General features: G+C 54.6%; 1 protein-coding gene across 3 annotated transcripts; it reads left to right on the top strand.

Annotated features, from left to right (window-relative positions):
* Window positions 1-433: 433 nt before the first annotated feature.
* LOC133059953 (serpin B6) lies at window positions 434-13193 on the top strand. Of its 3 annotated transcripts, none has more exons than XM_061147736.1 (7): window positions 434-569; window positions 4840-5014; window positions 6756-6905; window positions 9799-9916; window positions 10804-10946; window positions 12338-12493; window positions 12681-13193. In XM_061147736.1, the coding sequence occupies exons 2-7, from the start codon at window positions 4850-4852 to the stop codon at window positions 13083-13085; spliced, it is 1137 nt and encodes a 378-aa protein (XP_061003719.1). In that variant the 5' UTR covers window positions 434-569; window positions 4840-4849; the 3' UTR covers window positions 13086-13193. The 3 variants fall into 3 exon arrangements, with proteins under 3 accessions (XP_061003719.1, XP_061003721.1, XP_061003722.1); XM_061147738.1 differs by lacking the exon at window positions 434-569 and adding an exon at window positions 669-767; XM_061147739.1 differs by lacking the exon at window positions 434-569 and adding an exon at window positions 4278-4297.
* Window positions 13194-18128: the final 4935 nt, after the last annotated feature.

Below are 18128 nucleotides of genomic sequence, written 5' to 3'. Positions count from 1 at the left end.
CTCCGTGGAAAGTACAAGTAAACAGAGCCTGTTAGGCATGGACCAAGCATTCTGAATTTCCAGCCAGTGATTTGGAACCATCAACAAGGAGCCTGATCCTGGGTTCCAAACGCAGCTTACGTCATTTGTGAACTTGGGATTGTTACAAGTCAGTGTTTTCATACGCTGTGCTTTATTTTTGAAAATAATCCTTCTTTCAAATGTTGGAAATAATATATTGGCAAAAATACATTTAGGAAGCACGTCGCAACCCATGTCCGGGTCACTTAACAGAAGTCAGTTTTGACAGACACAGCAGCTCACCCGGGGCCAGACCGCAGAGCAGCCACTAAACGTCCCACTGGGGACGCCCCTCCGGCTCGGCCTCGCCCCTCCGGATTGGCACCTCCCCTTCAGGCGGCCCCGCCCTTCAGTCCAGCCCGGCCCGCCCCGCCCCTCCCGCTAGGCCCCGCCCTCCGGCCCGGCCCCGTCTGGCCCGATCCGGCCCGGCCCCTCCCGCTCCGCTCCTGTCGCCGCGGTGTTTGGGCCCGGCGCCTCCGTCTCCGCCCAGCCCGCTCCGACCGCGCTCGGTACGTGTGGGGAGGCTGGGGCCGCGAGACCGGCCAGCTCGCTAGGCGGGAGGCGGGCGGCGGGCGGCGGGCGGCGGGAGGCGGGCGGCGGGCGGCGGGCGGCGGGCGGCGGGCCGCGGGCCACGGGCGACGGGCGGGGACGCGCGCCGGGCTGGGTTTCCTTTCGGATCAGACGCCCGCGGCGTAAGTGAAGACGCGGTGAGTGTGGCGGCTCCGCCGGCCGGGACGGGGGACCAGAGGACCCGCATGGGGGCGGCGCCCAGCCTCCCCGGGCCCTGCGCGCCCAGGTGACCCTCGGCGACCGCCGGGCGTTGGGGACCCGGGGGACCGGGGTGGAGGCCGGACAGGAGCCGGCCTGCGCGCCCAGGCGACTCGAGAGAGAGCGCCGGGCGTTGGGGTCCCAGGGGGCCGGGGGTGAGGGGGGAGGAGGCCGGACAGGAGCCGGCCTGAGTGCCCAGGCGGAGCCGGCGCCCAGCGGTCTCCCGCCCAGGGCGCGGCCTGCGCTCAGGGTCCCTCAGGCCTAAGGGGATAATCGTGAGGACCGTTTCAGAGCTTGTTACGGCTGTTTTTATTTTCATTGGAGGAGCTGCGGGCGAAAGAGTCCGAGAGTAGGCATCATCAGGGCCGGAGGGCCTGGGAGAAACTTTCGTCGCACCTGGGTACTAGATAAGTTGGCACTTGAGTTACTTTCTTCCCTTCTCTCCTCACCCCCCCCCCCCCATAAAGCTCTAGTTTGAGGGAGAGAAAAAAAGAGTATGGGAAATGAACCTTCACGTGCTGCCAGGACTAATGAGCTGCTGGGGGAGGCCGGGTCCTGCTGGCACCTTGGCTTCTGGACCAAAGGTACCTGCCACGCTGTGTGCTTGCCCGCTGGTGTGCTTGTAGGACCGCGGCGGACAGGGCGTGTGCAAAGTAACCCTTGGATTGACGTCCCTGTGAACAGGAAGGGCTGTGGTTATCAGTGTTCTGGGGCGTGCGTGTCCAGGACTCCCCACAACTGATGACTAACTGAACCCTCCGCGTTATACCACCCCAGAGAAAGGTCACGGTGTTAGTCCTACTTGGCCATGTAAACTAAGTATTTAGAACCACATGAGGCCAATTCCAGTCCAGAGTGTTGTATTACAACTCCGCTTCTGGCCTGATAACTCCAGCCAGTAGCAAGAAGGAAATGACAGTAAATGGAACCACTGTTCTTTTCTGTTTGCACGAAGAGCAGGCTACACCACACAAAGGGCTTGTCGTCAGACCCCCGGGAAGGCCACACACCTTATACCGCCAAGCTTTCTGGACCTGAGACGAGATCTGGACATCAGAAGGAGAACCGTGTGCAGTGCTATTCACCATTTATTGAACACCGACTGTGGGCCAGGCGTCAGTCGATGTAATCCCCTCAGTAAATCTATAGAGTAGAAGGAACCATCCCGATGACACATTAGATCTCACACACACACACACACACACACACACACACCCATAAACATACACACACACATACACACACACACCCGCCCATAAACATACACACACACACACATACATGCACACATGTACGTGCACACACACACACCCATACACACACACACCCATAAACACACACACACACATACATACACACCCATAAACATACACGCACACACATACACACATACATACACACATGTACGTGCACACACATACACACACACATACACACACACCCATAAACATACACACACACATACACACAAACATATAACACTACACACACATACGCATATACACACATACACACCCATAAACATACACACACAAACATACACATACACACAAACATATACACACACACACATACACACACGCATACACACATACACATATACACATACACACATGCATATACACACATACACATATACACAAACATACACACACAGACACACACACACACACACCAAGCGGGGACAACACAGGAGCCACGGCTCCAGGAAACCAGATTTATGGGGAGTTAAGGCACCTTTAATCCACCACAGGGGCTTTCCTATTGGCGCTAGTGGTAAAGAACCCACCTGCCATGCAGCAGACATAAAAGACATGGGTTTGAACCCTGGGTCAGGCCCCTAGGAGGACATGGCAACCCACTGCAATATTTTCCCTGGAGAATCCCATGGACAGAGGAGCCTGGCAGGCTATAGCCCACGGGGTCATAAAAGAATGGGACATGACTTGGTGACTAACCAACAATTCTTAATTACACTGGAAATACCGGGGTACCGCTTCGCAGCATCATTTGCACAGTGTGAGAAGAAATTCCTATCTTACTTTGTCAGTATGGGAAATGAATGGCTCTCGAACTTTTAAAGGTTCTGTTTTAAAAAGGATGTCTTCAGTTTGCTCTCCACCCATCTCTCTGTGTGTGTCTTTTTTGGGGAGAGGGGGCGCTGCCATATGATGAAGGGTGGACTGCAGAGTCATGACCTGGTGATCAGCTCTCACTCTGCTGCGGGGAGCCTAGCACAGCTAAGCTGCTTTTTAAATCAGCTCTTCTGGAGCCCATTTCACTCCATTCTTTTCGCAGTTTTAAGACTGCTTCCTTGTTTGTGGCTGCTCTGCAGCTCACCATCTGATAGTTTGTTAATCATGCTCACTTTGTGTTGTTTCTGATAACTTTCCTTTGCATTGTTCCTGAGTTGAGTCTGCAAGTCCTGAACTATCAGAGCAATTCACACCAGCCCTGGGTGCCGGGACCCTCCCGAGGTCCTGCCTCTAGTGTTCTGTCTCAGTGCCCCGGGGAGTGCGCGAAGCATCTCTTCCTGTTTGATTTCGGGGCCTGTATCAGCGTGGGTTGTTATCTCACGATTGATGTATTTTCTGCCGTCAGAGTATCCTGAATAAACCTCTGGGCCTCACTGCTTCTTTCCTTCCTGTTCAGTTTAACGATTATACAGGGAGTGGGCATGCTCTCACCTTTAATGACCATCGGGAACTGTTGTCAGTGGAGAAAAAGAACTATTACCGGCCTCGCGTGGCCTTTGAAGACGAGTAAACGTCTGCTTTACCTGTATTAGTGTTAAGGTGTTGGATGTTAAGGCCTGCCCTGGCGGCTCAGTGGAAATAATCCTTCTGCAATGCAGGGGCCTCGGGTTCAATCCCTGGGTTGGAAAGACTACCTGGAGAAAGAATGGCAACCCACTCCAGTATTCTTGCCTGGAAAATCCATAGACAGAGGGGCCAGAAGGCTGTAGTTCATGGAATCACAAAAGAGTTGGACACGATTTAGCTACTAACCAACAAATTGGATTTAAACATGGAAGAAAATGTGTGTGGGGGGAGAGTTTCCTCTCCTCTACTTTATTCCTGGCTGGTCCAGTAATTAAATTGACCTAAGACAAATCAATAGCAAAAAACCAACCCCACTGAATTTTCTCAAAGATACAAGATTCAAGCGGTGACAAGGCTGGTGGCTTTGTGTGTGAAGATTTGACAAAACAAGGGGGTTGTGCTTGGGTAGCAAGTTCGTGAAGTGACAGGGTTTGCTGGTTTCTGTTCAGCCTTTTCAGCCTTGCTTTCCCCTCTTTGGCCGTAAAGATGTCTCTCTACCTCCTGGTACAGGGAGGGTATTTGCACATGGAGATTTATTTTCAGCTTTCAGGGGGAGCAGAAGAAGGGCAGAGATGCTTTTTGCAACAGCTGTTTCTCAAGTCTCCTTAATTCAGAGCAGTCACTGTGCTACAGTGGAGTGTTGTGGGGTGAGCTGCCCTGCACCCCATCAGGAGCACAGATTACCTGGTGCCTCCCCATTCTCATACAGGGAGGGTCTGGAGGGGGGCTGCCAGCCTGCACGCCCTGCGGCTTCGGGCCCTTTGCTCGGGCTCACCTGCTCTCTTTTTCCCAGGATGGTGTCTATCACGGACGCGACTTTCTGGTGAAGAGCTGGGGTCTCTCAGCTCTCATCCCTTCCCACCACACACAGAAAGGCCCTGAACGCTCACGCACCCCGCCCATCCCCACAGTGTCCTGTTCTGGACCAGACGCCCTCCGTGGCGGGGCTGTGACCTCCGAGGCCGGGCCCTGCAGGTTTACGTGGGCACCTCCCAAGGCCCTTGTCCCAATTGGGTGACAGGGCCTGGGCAGGGTCAGCAGGGGAAACCCCGAGGACACCGAGTTCTGTGCGTGTACCTGTTTGCTCATCGAAGCAGAGCGTCAGTGCTCACAACAGTCAGAGCAGATGAGACGCGGTCGACCTGTGGCCTGAATTTACGTGACACTGGTTTTAAATCCATCCTTTCAGACTCGCCACCATGGATGCGCTGTCAGAAGCAAACGACACCTTTGCCTTGACCCTTCTGAAAAAGCTGGGTAAAGACAACTCGAAAAATGTGTTTATCTCGCCCCTAAGCATCTCCTCTGCCCTGGCCATGGTCCTCATGGGGGCCAGGGGCAACACCGCAGCCCAGATGTCCCAGGTACGTTCGGGAAGCCGGTTCTGGGTGGCGACAGACGCTGTTTCTTTGGCTGGTGAGCCGGTGTCCACAATCCGAATCCCAGAGGCCTTGCTCGACAGACAGGCCTCGTTCCCCATCTGCCCCATCCCTGGGTCTGCCGTCCAGTGTCTCTCTGGCTGATGGCCTGGGGCTCCTGACTGCACAGCACCGGATTCCAGCAGGACAGGCTTGAATGAGCAAGCATTCATCGAGCCTCTGCTCGGACCCGCTGCCTAAGGCCCTGCTGGCCAAGGCCCATCCTGCCGAGACACCCAGAGCCAGCCCCAGCGGGCTGCATGGGGTGTGGACGTCAGCTCCTGGGCCACAGTGGCGGTGGGGCGCTGACCTCTGTCCCCGTGGGGGTCACAGCCCTCCCTCATGGGGGTGCCCTTACCCCTCCCAGGACCTGGGGTCCAGAGGGTCTCCAGGTATACCAGAGTCCTGATCCCTCCCCTTGAGCCTGGACCTTGAGTTTGACCTCTGCCCTAAGGCCATCACTTTCAGGGTCGTCTGCCAGCTGGAGAGGCTGGGAGTGAGAAGCATTTGCACTCTCCACCCAGCAAGTGTTAGGACGCAAATACGGGGGTGCTCACGCTAAGTCGTGTCTGATGCTTTGTGACCCGTGGACTCTAGCCCTCCAGGCGCTTCTGTCCATGGGATTCTCCAGAGAGAACAGGGACGTGGGTTGCCATGTCCTCCTCCAGGGGATCTACCCGGCCCAGGGATCGAACCCGCGAGTCTTAAGTCTCCTGCACCAGCAGGTGGATCCTTTATCACTGCACCACCTGGGAGACGCACGTGTTCCCTTTAAGTTCTGCCTGAAAAGGGAGCAGTCCCCTCTGGTGCTCGTCACTGACTCCCCTCCCGCTTCCCAGGCTCTGAAGGGGCTGCCCTCTCTCTGGGCACCTCCTGTGCAGGTTCCGATTCTGGGGCGAGGGCCGGCCTTCCCGCCCTGGACGGGCGCCTCTCCAGGGCTCCTGCCCAAGCTCCTCTCCTCAAGCAGTGGCGCCCCCCGGACCTATGACCTTGGCCGGGAGCTGGGTGCAAAGCACGCGCCAGGCTTAGTTTCGAGTTACGGCGGAATCGGGCGGATTGGTTGTCTGGACCTTCTCTGTGGCTCCCGTCAAACCGCCGACGACCGGGAATGACCTGGACCGGGCCTGAGACTCTGCGTCCTGGCCACACAGTTCCCGCTGGGCTCCTGTAATCCAGGAGCGGCCCCAATCCCGCGAGGAGCTCTCCTCTGTGTGACCGCTCTCCCACATTGTCACGAGGACCCAGCAAGATGGCTGGGCATCTCTGCACCCTGGCAAAGGGGCAAGACAGGGAACGTGGAGTTCCCAGGCCTTTATGAAGGCCCGGGCCTGGAAGGGCCACTTCTCCTGTGTCCCGCTGGTCAGAGCCTGTCCCGACCCAGTCCAGAGCCGAAGCCGTGGCCTGTTTGTGCAGAGACGGCAGGCCTGTCCGCCGGCCCTGTCTGCAGGCAGACCGCGAGCTCAGGGCACTGGGCTCGCCGAGGGGCACTTCTGCGCCCGCCGTCACTGTCTGACCCCCGCGGGAGGCAGGCTGGGGGGCTCCCAGAGGCCTTGTGCCTTTATTTGGGTGAGTCTTGCTTTAAGCTGCGGGGAGGATCAGTGCAGATCCTAGGCTGTTTTCAGTTTGGTGTTCATTTCCTGTAGTCAGGGCGTACTGCAGTTGTGAGTTTTTATGTGTTTTTGATCAGACCCTTTCTCTAAGCACGAGCAGTGGCGGAGGTGACGATGTCCACCAGGGTTTTCAGAACCTTCTCAGCGAAGTTAACAGGCCCGGCACACAGTACTTGCTCAGAACCGCCAACAGGCTCTTTGGAGAGAAGACTTACGATTTCCTCTCGGTAAGTCATACTCCTGTTTTCCCGAAGCAGATAGAGACCGAGGTCGTGAGGAGGCGGGAGCTGGGCCTTGTGGTGCAGCTCAGCCCTCTTGGCCTGAGACCCACACGGTGGGCGGGGTGTGGGACCCAAGCCACAACCTCACGCTTCCTGGAAGCGATCGGTCATTGCCTGTAAGAGGAGGGATTGTTCACATGTGACAGCATTGTTCACATGTTCGTGAAGCTTCGATGAGATGATTGTCAGAGAACTAACACGGATCATACCACAGTTGCAGATGAGTTGGCCCAAACAAAGAAGTGATCAAAAAGAATTTTTCTGATGTTGTTTTTCACATGTTAGAAGATTTTTGTGCATTGTGAGACTTGTTCAACATTTTTATACATGTAAATATTTTGATTATCTTTTCCTATGCAGAATTTTTTTTTAAACTTTTTTCTTTTTTACTCTGGTTCTATTTAATTACAGTGCTTTCATGATTTTTAAAGTTTTTTAATGAACAGCTCAAGTAATCTGTGAGTGTCCTTATTATATAAAAATGCAGACAAAGCCAGAATCCTGCCACACTCTCTTCCACGCCCTGGCCTCCCACGCCCAGTATAAGGGCTTGTCCCCTGTGCATAGAGAAAGTCTTTGCATCTCACGACATGTGTGTCTGTTTCTGTTCAGTCGCTGGGCTGTGTCCGACTCTTTCTGACCCCGTGGACCGCAGCAGGCCAGGCTCCTCTGTCCTCTGCTGTGTCCCGGAGTTTGCTCAGACTCATGTCCGTTGAGTCGGTGATGCCACCCAACCATCACCCTCTGCCGTGCCCTTCCCCTTTGCCCTCATCTTTCCCAGCATCAGGGGCTTCTCCAGTGAGTCGGCTCTTGGCATCAGGCGGCCACAGTGTGGGAGCTTCAGCCTCACCAACAGCGTGGGGGCCTCACCCTTTCCCGCGGTGGGGGCAGCGTCCTCAGGGTGGCTGTGCTGAGATGCAGCCGCCAGCCCCCCGGGTGGGCGGGGGGTGGGGCCAGCCCGGGCCGAGCCAGCAGGCACCGTGTGTGTGGTTCTGTCCTGTGCGTGCCTGCTACTCCAGACGGACTTTGGAAGGAAGGGACAGAGGGAGGCTCTCAGATCTCAGTGGATTCCGCCTCATTCCCGCCCCGACGGCTGCAGCCCTTCCCGTCGTCCTCAGGAAGGGTAGCAGGTGCGCGCGTCCACCCTCTGCTCAGCGCTGCGGGTGCTGAGCCTTTAACATTCTGATTGTTCATGAGACTGAGCAGCTTTTCACATCGATCAAGCGTTTGTATCTTTTCTGAAAATTGCCTGTTTATATGTCCTTTGTGTAGTTTTACTTCTGGGCTTTATGTCTTTTTTTTTACTGAGTTTTTTGTATGTTTAGGATAGAGATCTTGTTCTGTTATGTGATTTTTTTTCATTGTTTTTCACACTTGTTTCAGATCTAAATTAACTGTTTTAAAACAGGTGGTATAAAGTGCATGTCGTCAGCATGAGGTCAAACATCCGTAAGGCTTTGCAGCACGGTGTGCGTTTATTTTACAGCCAGGTTTACTTGTTTTTATCAGTCTTAGCTACATGCTAGTTTGGTGTCACTTTTTTTTTTTTTTTAAGTTCTACCACTTTATTGTTACCAACCCATCTCCCTCCACCCTCATGCACTCATGCTCAGGCGTGTAACCCCGTGGACGCAGCCTGCCAGGCTCCTCTGTCCATGGACTTTTCCAGTTGAGAATACTGGAGTGGGTTACCATTTCCTTCTCCTGTTACTGTCATCTTTGTATGAGAGTTAGATATATAGAAAGCAAAATTTCCAATAAACACAAAAAATTGGCTAATTTTCCTTAACTTCCTTCCTTTTCTGATGGATATTTGAAGAAAAGCATTGATATTTAAAACATTATTATGACATGGAATGTAAAATCAAAAGATGAGAAATATTTGTCAGTTATTTCACAGTGATCGAGGATTCCAACAATCCAATACCAATCACAATGTATAATTAGATATTCCTTTAGTTTGCTTTTTCACTGGTCACTACTTACTAAACAGTAATTTAAGAAGTAGTCACTCGTTTTCAGCTGTGTTTAAAAGCTGTTGAAATCACCAAGGGTCTGATGAGGTATCGACTTGGTGGGGACCACTTTTTCCTGACTATTTCCTTAGGCTGAGAGACTGCCATCTTTTTCCAAAGCCCCGATGAAGAAGTGGAACAGTAGGCTGGCAGAGCCTGAATGATGTGAGCGTTCTATGAAATGAGGCACCTGGACCACGAGACAGAGGGTCCACGGTGTGCGGAGAGCTCAGCCACGTGACATCGGACAAAGCCAGCTTCTCCTGGTCCTCAGAGCACCTCTGAGACGTAGCTACTGCTGCGTGCTTGCTTCCAGGGGGCAAGGAAGCCAGAGAGACGTAGCAACCTTGCCAGGGTCACACGGGAGTGAAGCCCGGAACTTGTGCTGCCGTTGCCACATGGCCTATCCTCAGTAGTTGTGTTGTTGTTTAGTGGCTAAGTTGTGTCTGACTCTTTGCAACCCCATGGGCTGTAGCCCACCAGGCTCCTCTGTCCATGGGATTCTCCAGGCAAGAATCCTGGAGTGGGTTGCCATTTCCTTCTCCAGGGGTTCTTCCTCACACATTGATCAAACCCACATCTCCAACATTGGCAGGCAGATTCTTTACCACTGTGCCACCTGGGAAGCCTGTGATTTTACTGTCATTTATTCAAGTTAGCTGAAAACTGAGAAACCGGATTGAAGGTTAATTCCTCACACTCATTTGTACATTCCACAAGTAACCTTCAAATGATCAGTGTTGAGGTTTGGCGCCATGAAGAAGTGAGCTGTTGGCGTGGTCTGTTTCTGTAGCCATGTGATTCTGTCACTCCGTCTCTCCTAGTCTTTCAAAGATGCCTGCTGCAAGTTCTACCAAGCAGAGATGGAAGAGCTGGACTTTGTCAGCGCTACAGAGGAGTCCAGGAAGCACATAAACACCTGGGTAGCCGAAAAGACAGAAGGTGAGAACATGTTAGTACTTCTGTTTGCACAGTATTTGAATCAGTCTTGTTATCCATCAGTTCCTTCCCAAGACCAGCAAATGTAAACAGGAATGGCTTTTTTCTATGAATAACTGTAACTTTCAAAATGCACTCCTGAAATGTAATCAGGAATAAATTTCTCTAGCTTTCCCCATTCTTCATCAGTATTTGCTGCACCTCTTCTAGAGCAAACACACTTTGATTTTTTGCTGGTGCAGTAATGTTCATATAGTCTGCCTTTTCACAAAGGGCTGAAGGGAAACTCTGGATGTGGGCTCCACCCCCCTGCCTCTCCAGCGGAGCTCATGCTCTGCGGGTCGCTGAGCATCACTGCAGGACACTCGGTCAAGCCCCAGTCCACCTGCGGTTCTTCGTTCTCGTGCTCGCCACGCTGGCTTCGACCTCTCCCCTTCAGGACAGTCCCCTCACGTTGTAGACCGAAGATTCCTTTTTCTGTCACTGTGAATTATCCTGCCCTTATGACTTCTTCATTGTATGTGTTTTATGCAACTCAATGTCTCTTTGTGAGTAGAGATTTTAAGGTTTTGGTCGCTGATTTTGCTTTAGGGGCCAGGCTGCCTGTACGGGTTTCCCTGGTGGGTCTGATGGTAAAGAATCCACCTGCCAATGCAAGAGAGGCGGGTTGGATCCCTGGGTGAGAAACATGCTCTGGAGGAGGAAATAGCAACCTGGTACAGTATACTTACTTCCCCAGGAAATCCGATGGCTGTCCATGGTTGTCTGGGGGATAGTGAGCCCTCTGGTCAGTGCCTGACTCCTCCAGGGGACGGGCCAGTAAATACTCTGCCCAGCACCTCCCCTAGGGAACCCTGCTAGCTCACTGGCTCTTTAATTCTGCTTTGCAGGTAAAATTAGAGACTTGCTCTCTGCAAATTCAGTTGACCCCATGACTCGTCTGGTTCTCGTGAATGCCATCTACTTCAAAGGAAACTGGGCTGAACAATTTGACAAGGAGCACACCATGGAAAGGCCATTCAAAGTCAGCAAGGTGAATAAGAATGTTTCATCGTAAGGAAGGAGGTTCCTGGAAATGGTCCCTGGGGTCCCCTTGGTTTACAGAGCGTGTGAGCAGGCTGACCTCAAGAAACCTGTGCCTCTTGTGGCCGTGGCGGCCCAGATGTGGATCCGGGCAAACCCTGGCTTCCTCTCCCCCTGCTCCTCCTCTGCTGTATCATCAGGGGCGGTCCATACCTCGGGTGTTCCGTCTTGTATCACACATCCCACGGGGCAGCTCACAGGTCTCTGGGCCTCCTAGAACTCCCAAGATCCAGGTCAAACTCGAGACCGTGGCTATGAAGCTCCGTGGGCCTGGATCCTAACGTCTGACCCCATCCCGTCAGTAGCTACCAGCACAGACGCCTTTCTCTGCAGGGCCGTCCAGAAGCCTCCCTAGCGGTCTCCCCAGCCCGGGTTCTGGTTCCTGTGTCCCTCCTCTGAGCTCTCGCAGAGCCCGGGGCCTCTCCCAGTGGCTCTGATCTCCCAGAGCCCCTCGGGCCCGGGTACAGGACCAGGGAGGTTACTTGGAAGTTTTCCTGATGACCCAGGCTGGGCTGAGCGTGGTGGGGTAGGAAGCACAAGTCAGACTGTATTGTATGTTCATTAATTGCATGTGTTTATTCTCGGCCGTGCAGGCTCTCCTGGCCGCAGCCTCTCCTGCAGCTGCCGTGGTGGAGTCCCTCTGGGCTCCGTGCTGGGGCTCCTTTCACTGGCGCTTCTCTTGGTGCCGAGCTCGGGATCCAGGCCTGTGACCTCAGGAGCTGCGGTCCCGGGCTCTCAGCCCAGGCTCAGGAGCTGTGGCCTGAGGGCTTAGAAGCCCCAGGGCTGCGGGGTCTTCCCAGACCAGGGGTGGAGCCTGTGTCTCCTGCATTGGAAGGCGGATTATTTACCCCGAGCCACCAGGGAAGACCTGTTGTCTTTAAAATAGAGCCAACTTGGTTTGTTCATGAGTCAGCTGTGGGGTGGGAGGGACAGGGCCCCAGGACACTGCAGGGTTGACTGGGGAGGAGTGGTGTCGCCGTGAGCAGAGATGGGAAAGTATAGATGGAGCAGGTGTGGGGGGAACCGAGCCGCCAGTGTGTGTGCCGACACGGAGGCTCCTTGGCGTCCAGATGCAGATGTCAGGTAGGCAGGAGCCGGGGTGAGGTCCTGCTGGGAATGTCCGTGCGGAGCCCTCCTGGGTCAGCAGGAGAAGAGAAGCCTGAGGCCTGAGCGCTGGCAACCCGGGGTGGGAGCTGGAGCCGAGCAGATAGCTGACGACGCGGAGCTGGGCTGGGTCTGGAAGACAAGACAGAGTGTGTGTGCCCAGGTGGCCGGCTCTGATGAGTCGTCCAGCGTGTCCACGTATCTCATTTCCACATATGGTTTTCATTTCCTTTATAGAACGTGGAGAAACCTGTACAAATGATGTTCACGAAGTCCACCTTTAAAATGACCTACATTGAAGAGATAAGCACCCAGATCCTGGTGCTTCCCTACGTCGGCCAAGAGATGAACATGGTCATCCTGCTGCCCAGTGAAAGCACCGACTTGAACACGGTAACCGGGCATCCTTGGCCCCAGGGCCCGGGGTCTCGTCCGGATCGCTGCCGGTCACTGGGCTCCGGGAACTCGTGTCCAGCCGGCAGGCCGCCCCAGGCCCGCAGGGCGCAGAGTGTGGGTCACAGGGGACGGTCCGTGGGGCAACGCTGTTGCAGACCCTGAGATCTTCTACCTTCTTCTTCAGGTGGAGGAGGCCCTGACCTACGAGAAATTCGTCGCATGGACGAAGCCAGATGTGATGGACGAGGAGGAGGTGGAGGTGTTTCTGCCTCGGTTCACACTGGAGGAGAGTTATGACATGGAGGGCGTCCTCCGAGACCTGGGCATGACCGACGCATTCGATGCGGCCTGCGCCGACTTCACCGGGATGTCGTCCGGGCGAGGCCTGCACCTGTCCAAGGTCGTGCACAAGTCCTTCGTGGAGGTCACTGAGGAGGGCACGGAGGCCGCGGCCGCTACGGGGGCCGTGGTCATGATGCGCTGCCTGCGGATCGTGCCCCGGTTCTGTGCAGACCGGCCCTTCCTCTTCTTCATCCAGCACGGCAAGACCGGGGCCATCCTGTTCTGCGGCCGCTTTTGCTCACCATGACGGAGTGCTGGAGGCGCCCCGGTGCTCCTCACCGCTCTCCCCGATGTCTGGAAGAGCTGCAACCCCAGTGACGTTGGCGAAGGTCCACAAATAAAGGGCTGATGGAGACCGCCTGTGTGTGTGTGTTTGTGTGCCCGTGTGGTCTCGTGTCCCGCGCCTTCTCGGAGCTGCAGCCGCCATCGGAGGCGGGCTCTCAGTGGTCACGCCAGCGGGGAGCACTGGCAGCCTGCTCTCTGGGCCCGCCCTCCACCCGCCCCGTCCAGGCCCTCGGGGAGAGCGCTGTCTGCTCCGGGCCTGGAAGGATGAGCGGGCCTTCCCTGTCTCCTCTGCACAGTGGCCTCCCCCTGAGAACAGAGCGAAGCAGGGGCTACAGCAGCCGCAGGGAGGGGGGGCAGGCCTCAGAGACCCCCGAACCTGAGCCCTCCAGAAACCAGCAGAAGAGGGGAGGCCTGTGACCCAGACCGGGAGAAGTCCAATCCCCGAGTCACTGTGTCTGCGTTGGAGGGTCTGTGGTCAGAGGCTGTTCTAGTGCTTGACATCCACACTCCCTGAGCATGTTCAGTTGCCCCCAGGGTCAGCGATGAGCAGACAGTTCCTGTTCAGGAGAAGGAGGCTTTCAGACCACGTCATGGATGCATGCCGGGTGACCTTCCATCCTGCTGCTGGTACTGGAGAAAAAGAGGCGGCTAAGGTTTCAACCAGTGCATCCCAAAGGAAATCAGTCCTGAGTGTTCATTGGAAGGACGATGCTGAGGCTGAAGCTCCAATACTTTGGCCCCCTGATGCGAAGTGTTGATTCCTTTGGAAAGACCTCGATGCTGGGACAGATTGAAGACAGGAGGAGAAGGGGCCGACAGAGGATGAGATGGCTGGATGCCATCACTGACTCAATGGACATGAGTCTGAGTAACTCTGGGAGTTGGTGATGGACAGGGAGGCCTGGCGTGCTGCAGTCCGTGGGGTTGCAATAGTCAGACACGACTGAGCGACTGAGCTGCACAAAGGTTTCTGCAGCCGCCCGTGCTCCCTGCTGAGACGTGGGGCCCGAGCCCGGCCGATACTGAGGTTCAGGTGGCGAGCGGTGAGGCATCCACTGGCCTCCCTGCGGCGGCATCCGGAGCTGGGCTCCCTCCAACCTAATGGTGTGACCCACTTTCTCAGCCTGTCTCTGGTCCGCTGTCTCTGCTGTGCCCACGTCAGCGCCTGAGCCTTGAGGAGAGGCAGGCTGTGGAGACGCTGCCCTTGTGAGCGGGCGGGCGGGTGGCCCAGCGGCGTCAGCGCACCCCCCGCCCCCAAGCCTGTGCCCACTGTCACCTGAAGTGAGCCGTCTGTCCGTCCAGGGTCCGAGGTGTCTGTCCTTCGGCTCCATCAGGCCGTCAGCAGGAAGCTGTGATGATGGAGGCAGGGTTCCTGTGTGTTACAGACCCTGTCACACAGCTCGGCCTCTGCCCATCTCTTTCTTAACTGGACCTGCTGCGTTAAACATCTTTGGCATTTTCCTCACAACTGTATTTTTCAAAATGATCTTATTAAAATTTTTAAAGAGAATTGCCGTATAATCTCCCGTGTGTTTGTTATAAATAAACTTGGAACTCCTGTCCTTGGCATAGTCCTTCCCTGGTGGCTCAGACCGGGAGAAATCACCTGCAGTGCCGGAGACCTGGCTTCGATCCCTGGGTTGGGAAGGTCCCCTGGAGATCCTGGCTCCCCCTCCAGGATTCTGGCCTGGAGAGTCCCACGGACCATCAGGGTGGCAGGGAGTCGGACGTGCCCGAGTCGCTCTCACCGTCACTCACTGTCCTCCCTGTTGATCGTCTCTGTGACCAGCTCTGGCCTCAAGGGTGTGCGGCCGGTGGGCCTCCCTGGGCCCCCCAGAAGGACCTCCGGCTCAGGGCTCTGCCTTCATTGTCTTCAGATTCTTAATAGCTTTTGAGCAGAGGGTCCTGCATTTTCACTTTGCACCAGACCCTGCAAGTTACGGAGCCAGTCCTGCCGTGGACTACGGTATTCTTTATTGAGAAAAATAGTCTTTTTTTCAGGTGCTGAGTACCAGGTAAGCTCAAAACAAATCCTGAGAAATGAAAGATCTTCTCAATCCAGTCTTTTCACATTAAAATATATACACATTTTTGTTGGGATATTTGCACAGTTGGCTTTTGAACTCCACACAACATGTGTTTCCATGAGAAATACAGGTAGTTAAGTTCAGTTCAGTCTTTCAGTCATGTCCGACACTTTGCAACCCCATGAATCGCAGCAAGCCAGGCCTCCCTGTCCGTCACCAACTCCTTGAGTTACTCAAACTCATCTTCGTTGAGTTGGTGATGCCATCCAAGCATTTCACCTCTGCCGTCCCTTCTCCTCCTAGCATCAGGGTCTTTTCCAGTGAGTCAGCTCTTTGCATCAGTTGGCCAAGTATTGGAGTTTCAGCTTCAACCTCAGTCCTTCCAATGAACATTCAGGGCTGATTTCCTTTAGGATGGACTGGTTGGATCACGTTGCTGTCGAAGGGACTCTCAAGAGTCTTCTCCAACACCACGAGTCAAAAGCATCAATTCTTTGGCTCTAAGCTTTCTTTATGGTCCAACTCTCACATCCACACATGACTACTGGGAAAACGAGATTTTTTTTCTGTCTTCCTCTGCTCATCATGATTTATGCCCTCCTGGACTGCATGAGTCTGTGACACCCATCCTCAGCTGGTAGGCACTGCCCCCCCTGAAGACAAGTATCAGCCCTGGAGGTATTTTTCTTGTCATCACTGAGGGAGGCGCAGCTGGCCTCTAGTGGGAGGTGCCCAGGCAGCCACACCAGGAATGGTCATCTGACCCCACTTGTCAGCGGTGCTGCCTTTGAGAAATGCTGGCTGGACACGTAATCAGCCCCCTTTCATGTCAGAACCCACCACATCTCCAGCACAGCGATAAGTCTGGAGGTTTCTCTTTGGGGGCCTAGTGGGTGAGGTGCAAAGTCAGGGGTGGTATTTCCTGTCAACAGTGGTGGAGACAGATGTTCACCAAGTTTCCCATCATGTCTCACTGACATTAACAAACCTGACACGCAGTGTCTTCTGGAAACTGCCCACCAACTCTGTGGAGCAAATAGGTGTAACTGCTGTCAGGAAGTCAGGTTCAGACAGTCCTGAGAAGGAAATACAAGCAATGGTAGCACACGTCTTCACCGTGGGCTTAGAGACACACGTCTGAAACATGTGTTTGAATTTTAACACTGCTTCTGAATTATGTCTGCCTCCCTCTTGTTTCTGGAGCACCCCCCTCCCTGGCATCACTCCCGACACGTCCGCCCCGTGCACCCCAGCCTGTGCGTTCCCCCAACTCCCTGTTCCCGCTGGGCTGTGGGAGGACCACCCTGGGTCCTCCCTTCCCAGACCTCGTTCCTGGGCAGGTCACCGCCACCCTCACCGCCCCACCCAGGACCTCTTACCCCTTTCTGAGTCACACTGCTATTGCTTTGTTCTGAGTCTCAGGAAATCTGACCCCTATCATCTGACTTGCTTCTTCAGTGTCTCTTTAGGGCCACCTGGTCCTTTCCTCTGCGTCATAAATCTACATTAGGACCAAACAGGGATTTTAGAGAGAAACCTTGTTAAACAGAAGCTTTCAATCTGTGTAGTGTCATAAAATTCCTTGGTTTGGAAAAAACCCTCCCTACGGCCACACTTGAAGTCCCACTTTTCTGCCATGTGACACGCAGGCTGGTGGTGAGAGATTAGTGAGCCAGAGGAGGGTCCCGGCCCTCTGACGGGGCTGCAGAGCCAAGCGCTCCTCTGGGACTCACACATCCTTCATCTCCGCTCCTGGTGCCATTCCGGGGCCTTGCCCTCACTGGGGGTGGTGCTGGGTCAGCCTGGTGATGCAGGAACCTCCTGGTTCGTCAACGTTCATTTGTAACCATCAGCCTGATGTGTCTTTCAGCGTTTCTGAGCACTGGGACACCTTCCTGGGCTCGGGGCCCCTCCACCCGGCTCCCTCCTGTTTCTCTCCAGAAGCTGAAACACTTGAGGACAGCAGTGCATGGAGCAGGGGCGCCGACTGCCCAGCTCTTTATGTGCGGAAACCCAGAACCCCCGGGCACCTTCCCTGGGTTCCGTGTGCTGGGTGCAGGCCCTTCCCGATCTGGCCTGGCGTGGATTTCAAGGCTCCTTCCTGCCACTGTCTGCTCCTCAATCCCCTGCGGGACATATCCCCTGACCCCCACTGCCACCTCCCGGGATCTCCCAGGTCATTCTCAGAGGAACTGTTCTCTGACATCACCAAGAATACCCAGATCTAAAATGCCCTTTCCCCCTGCCTCTGGCTGAAGAGCGTTAACATTTGTGCATAATCGCATCCACCAGAAAACCTCACCGTCCCTTTAGAAATCTGTCCAGACACTGTGGTTGATGGTACCCACACAAAATCAAGTCAAGGACAATGAGGCTGCTCTAAGGCCGGTCACCTAGTGGGAACCATGCAGAACACGGATGCTCCACCATAAAGTACGTCCGGAGTGAAGTGTCTGCCGTGACTTTCTTGGGGAATTTGTGTGTGGCTGCCACCATCTACATATTTTCTCATAACATCTAGGAAGGACCTCTGAGCACTTCTGGTCTCCTCATCACCTGTGAGGACCTCAGCTCGGAGGTCGTGTCTCAGCCAGATGCCCAGGGCCCAGCCCAATGCCACAATCGTGGGAGACGCCGAGACGTCCCTGTTGTTTGAGTTGATAGTCTTCATTATGCAAGGATGCAGCACTCATGGAGGAAACACGTTTAGAGGGAGAAAGGTCTTCAAAATTCAGGAAGAAAACAGTTTAGAAGGAGTAAGGTCTTCAAAGTTATAGAAGAAACAAGTTGAGAGGGAGGGAGAAAGTCCTTCAAAGTTCTGGAAACCTTTGCAGAACAGGGCCATGCTCAGCATTGCTCTTTGTAGGCTGCTGAGAAGTGGCATCTGAGAGCCCTCAGGCCGAGCTGCAGGCACGGTCTTTTGCTAACAATACCCGTACAGGACTCACTGGGCTGAGAGTCAGGAGGCCAAGAGGGAC

Source organism: Dama dama, chromosome 7 (genome assembly GCF_033118175.1).
Source record: "Dama dama isolate Ldn47 chromosome 7, ASM3311817v1, whole genome shotgun sequence".
NCBI classification, from domain to species: domain Eukaryota; kingdom Metazoa; phylum Chordata; class Mammalia; order Artiodactyla; family Cervidae; genus Dama; species Dama dama.
This window is presented reverse-complemented; position numbering and strand designations above follow the sequence as displayed.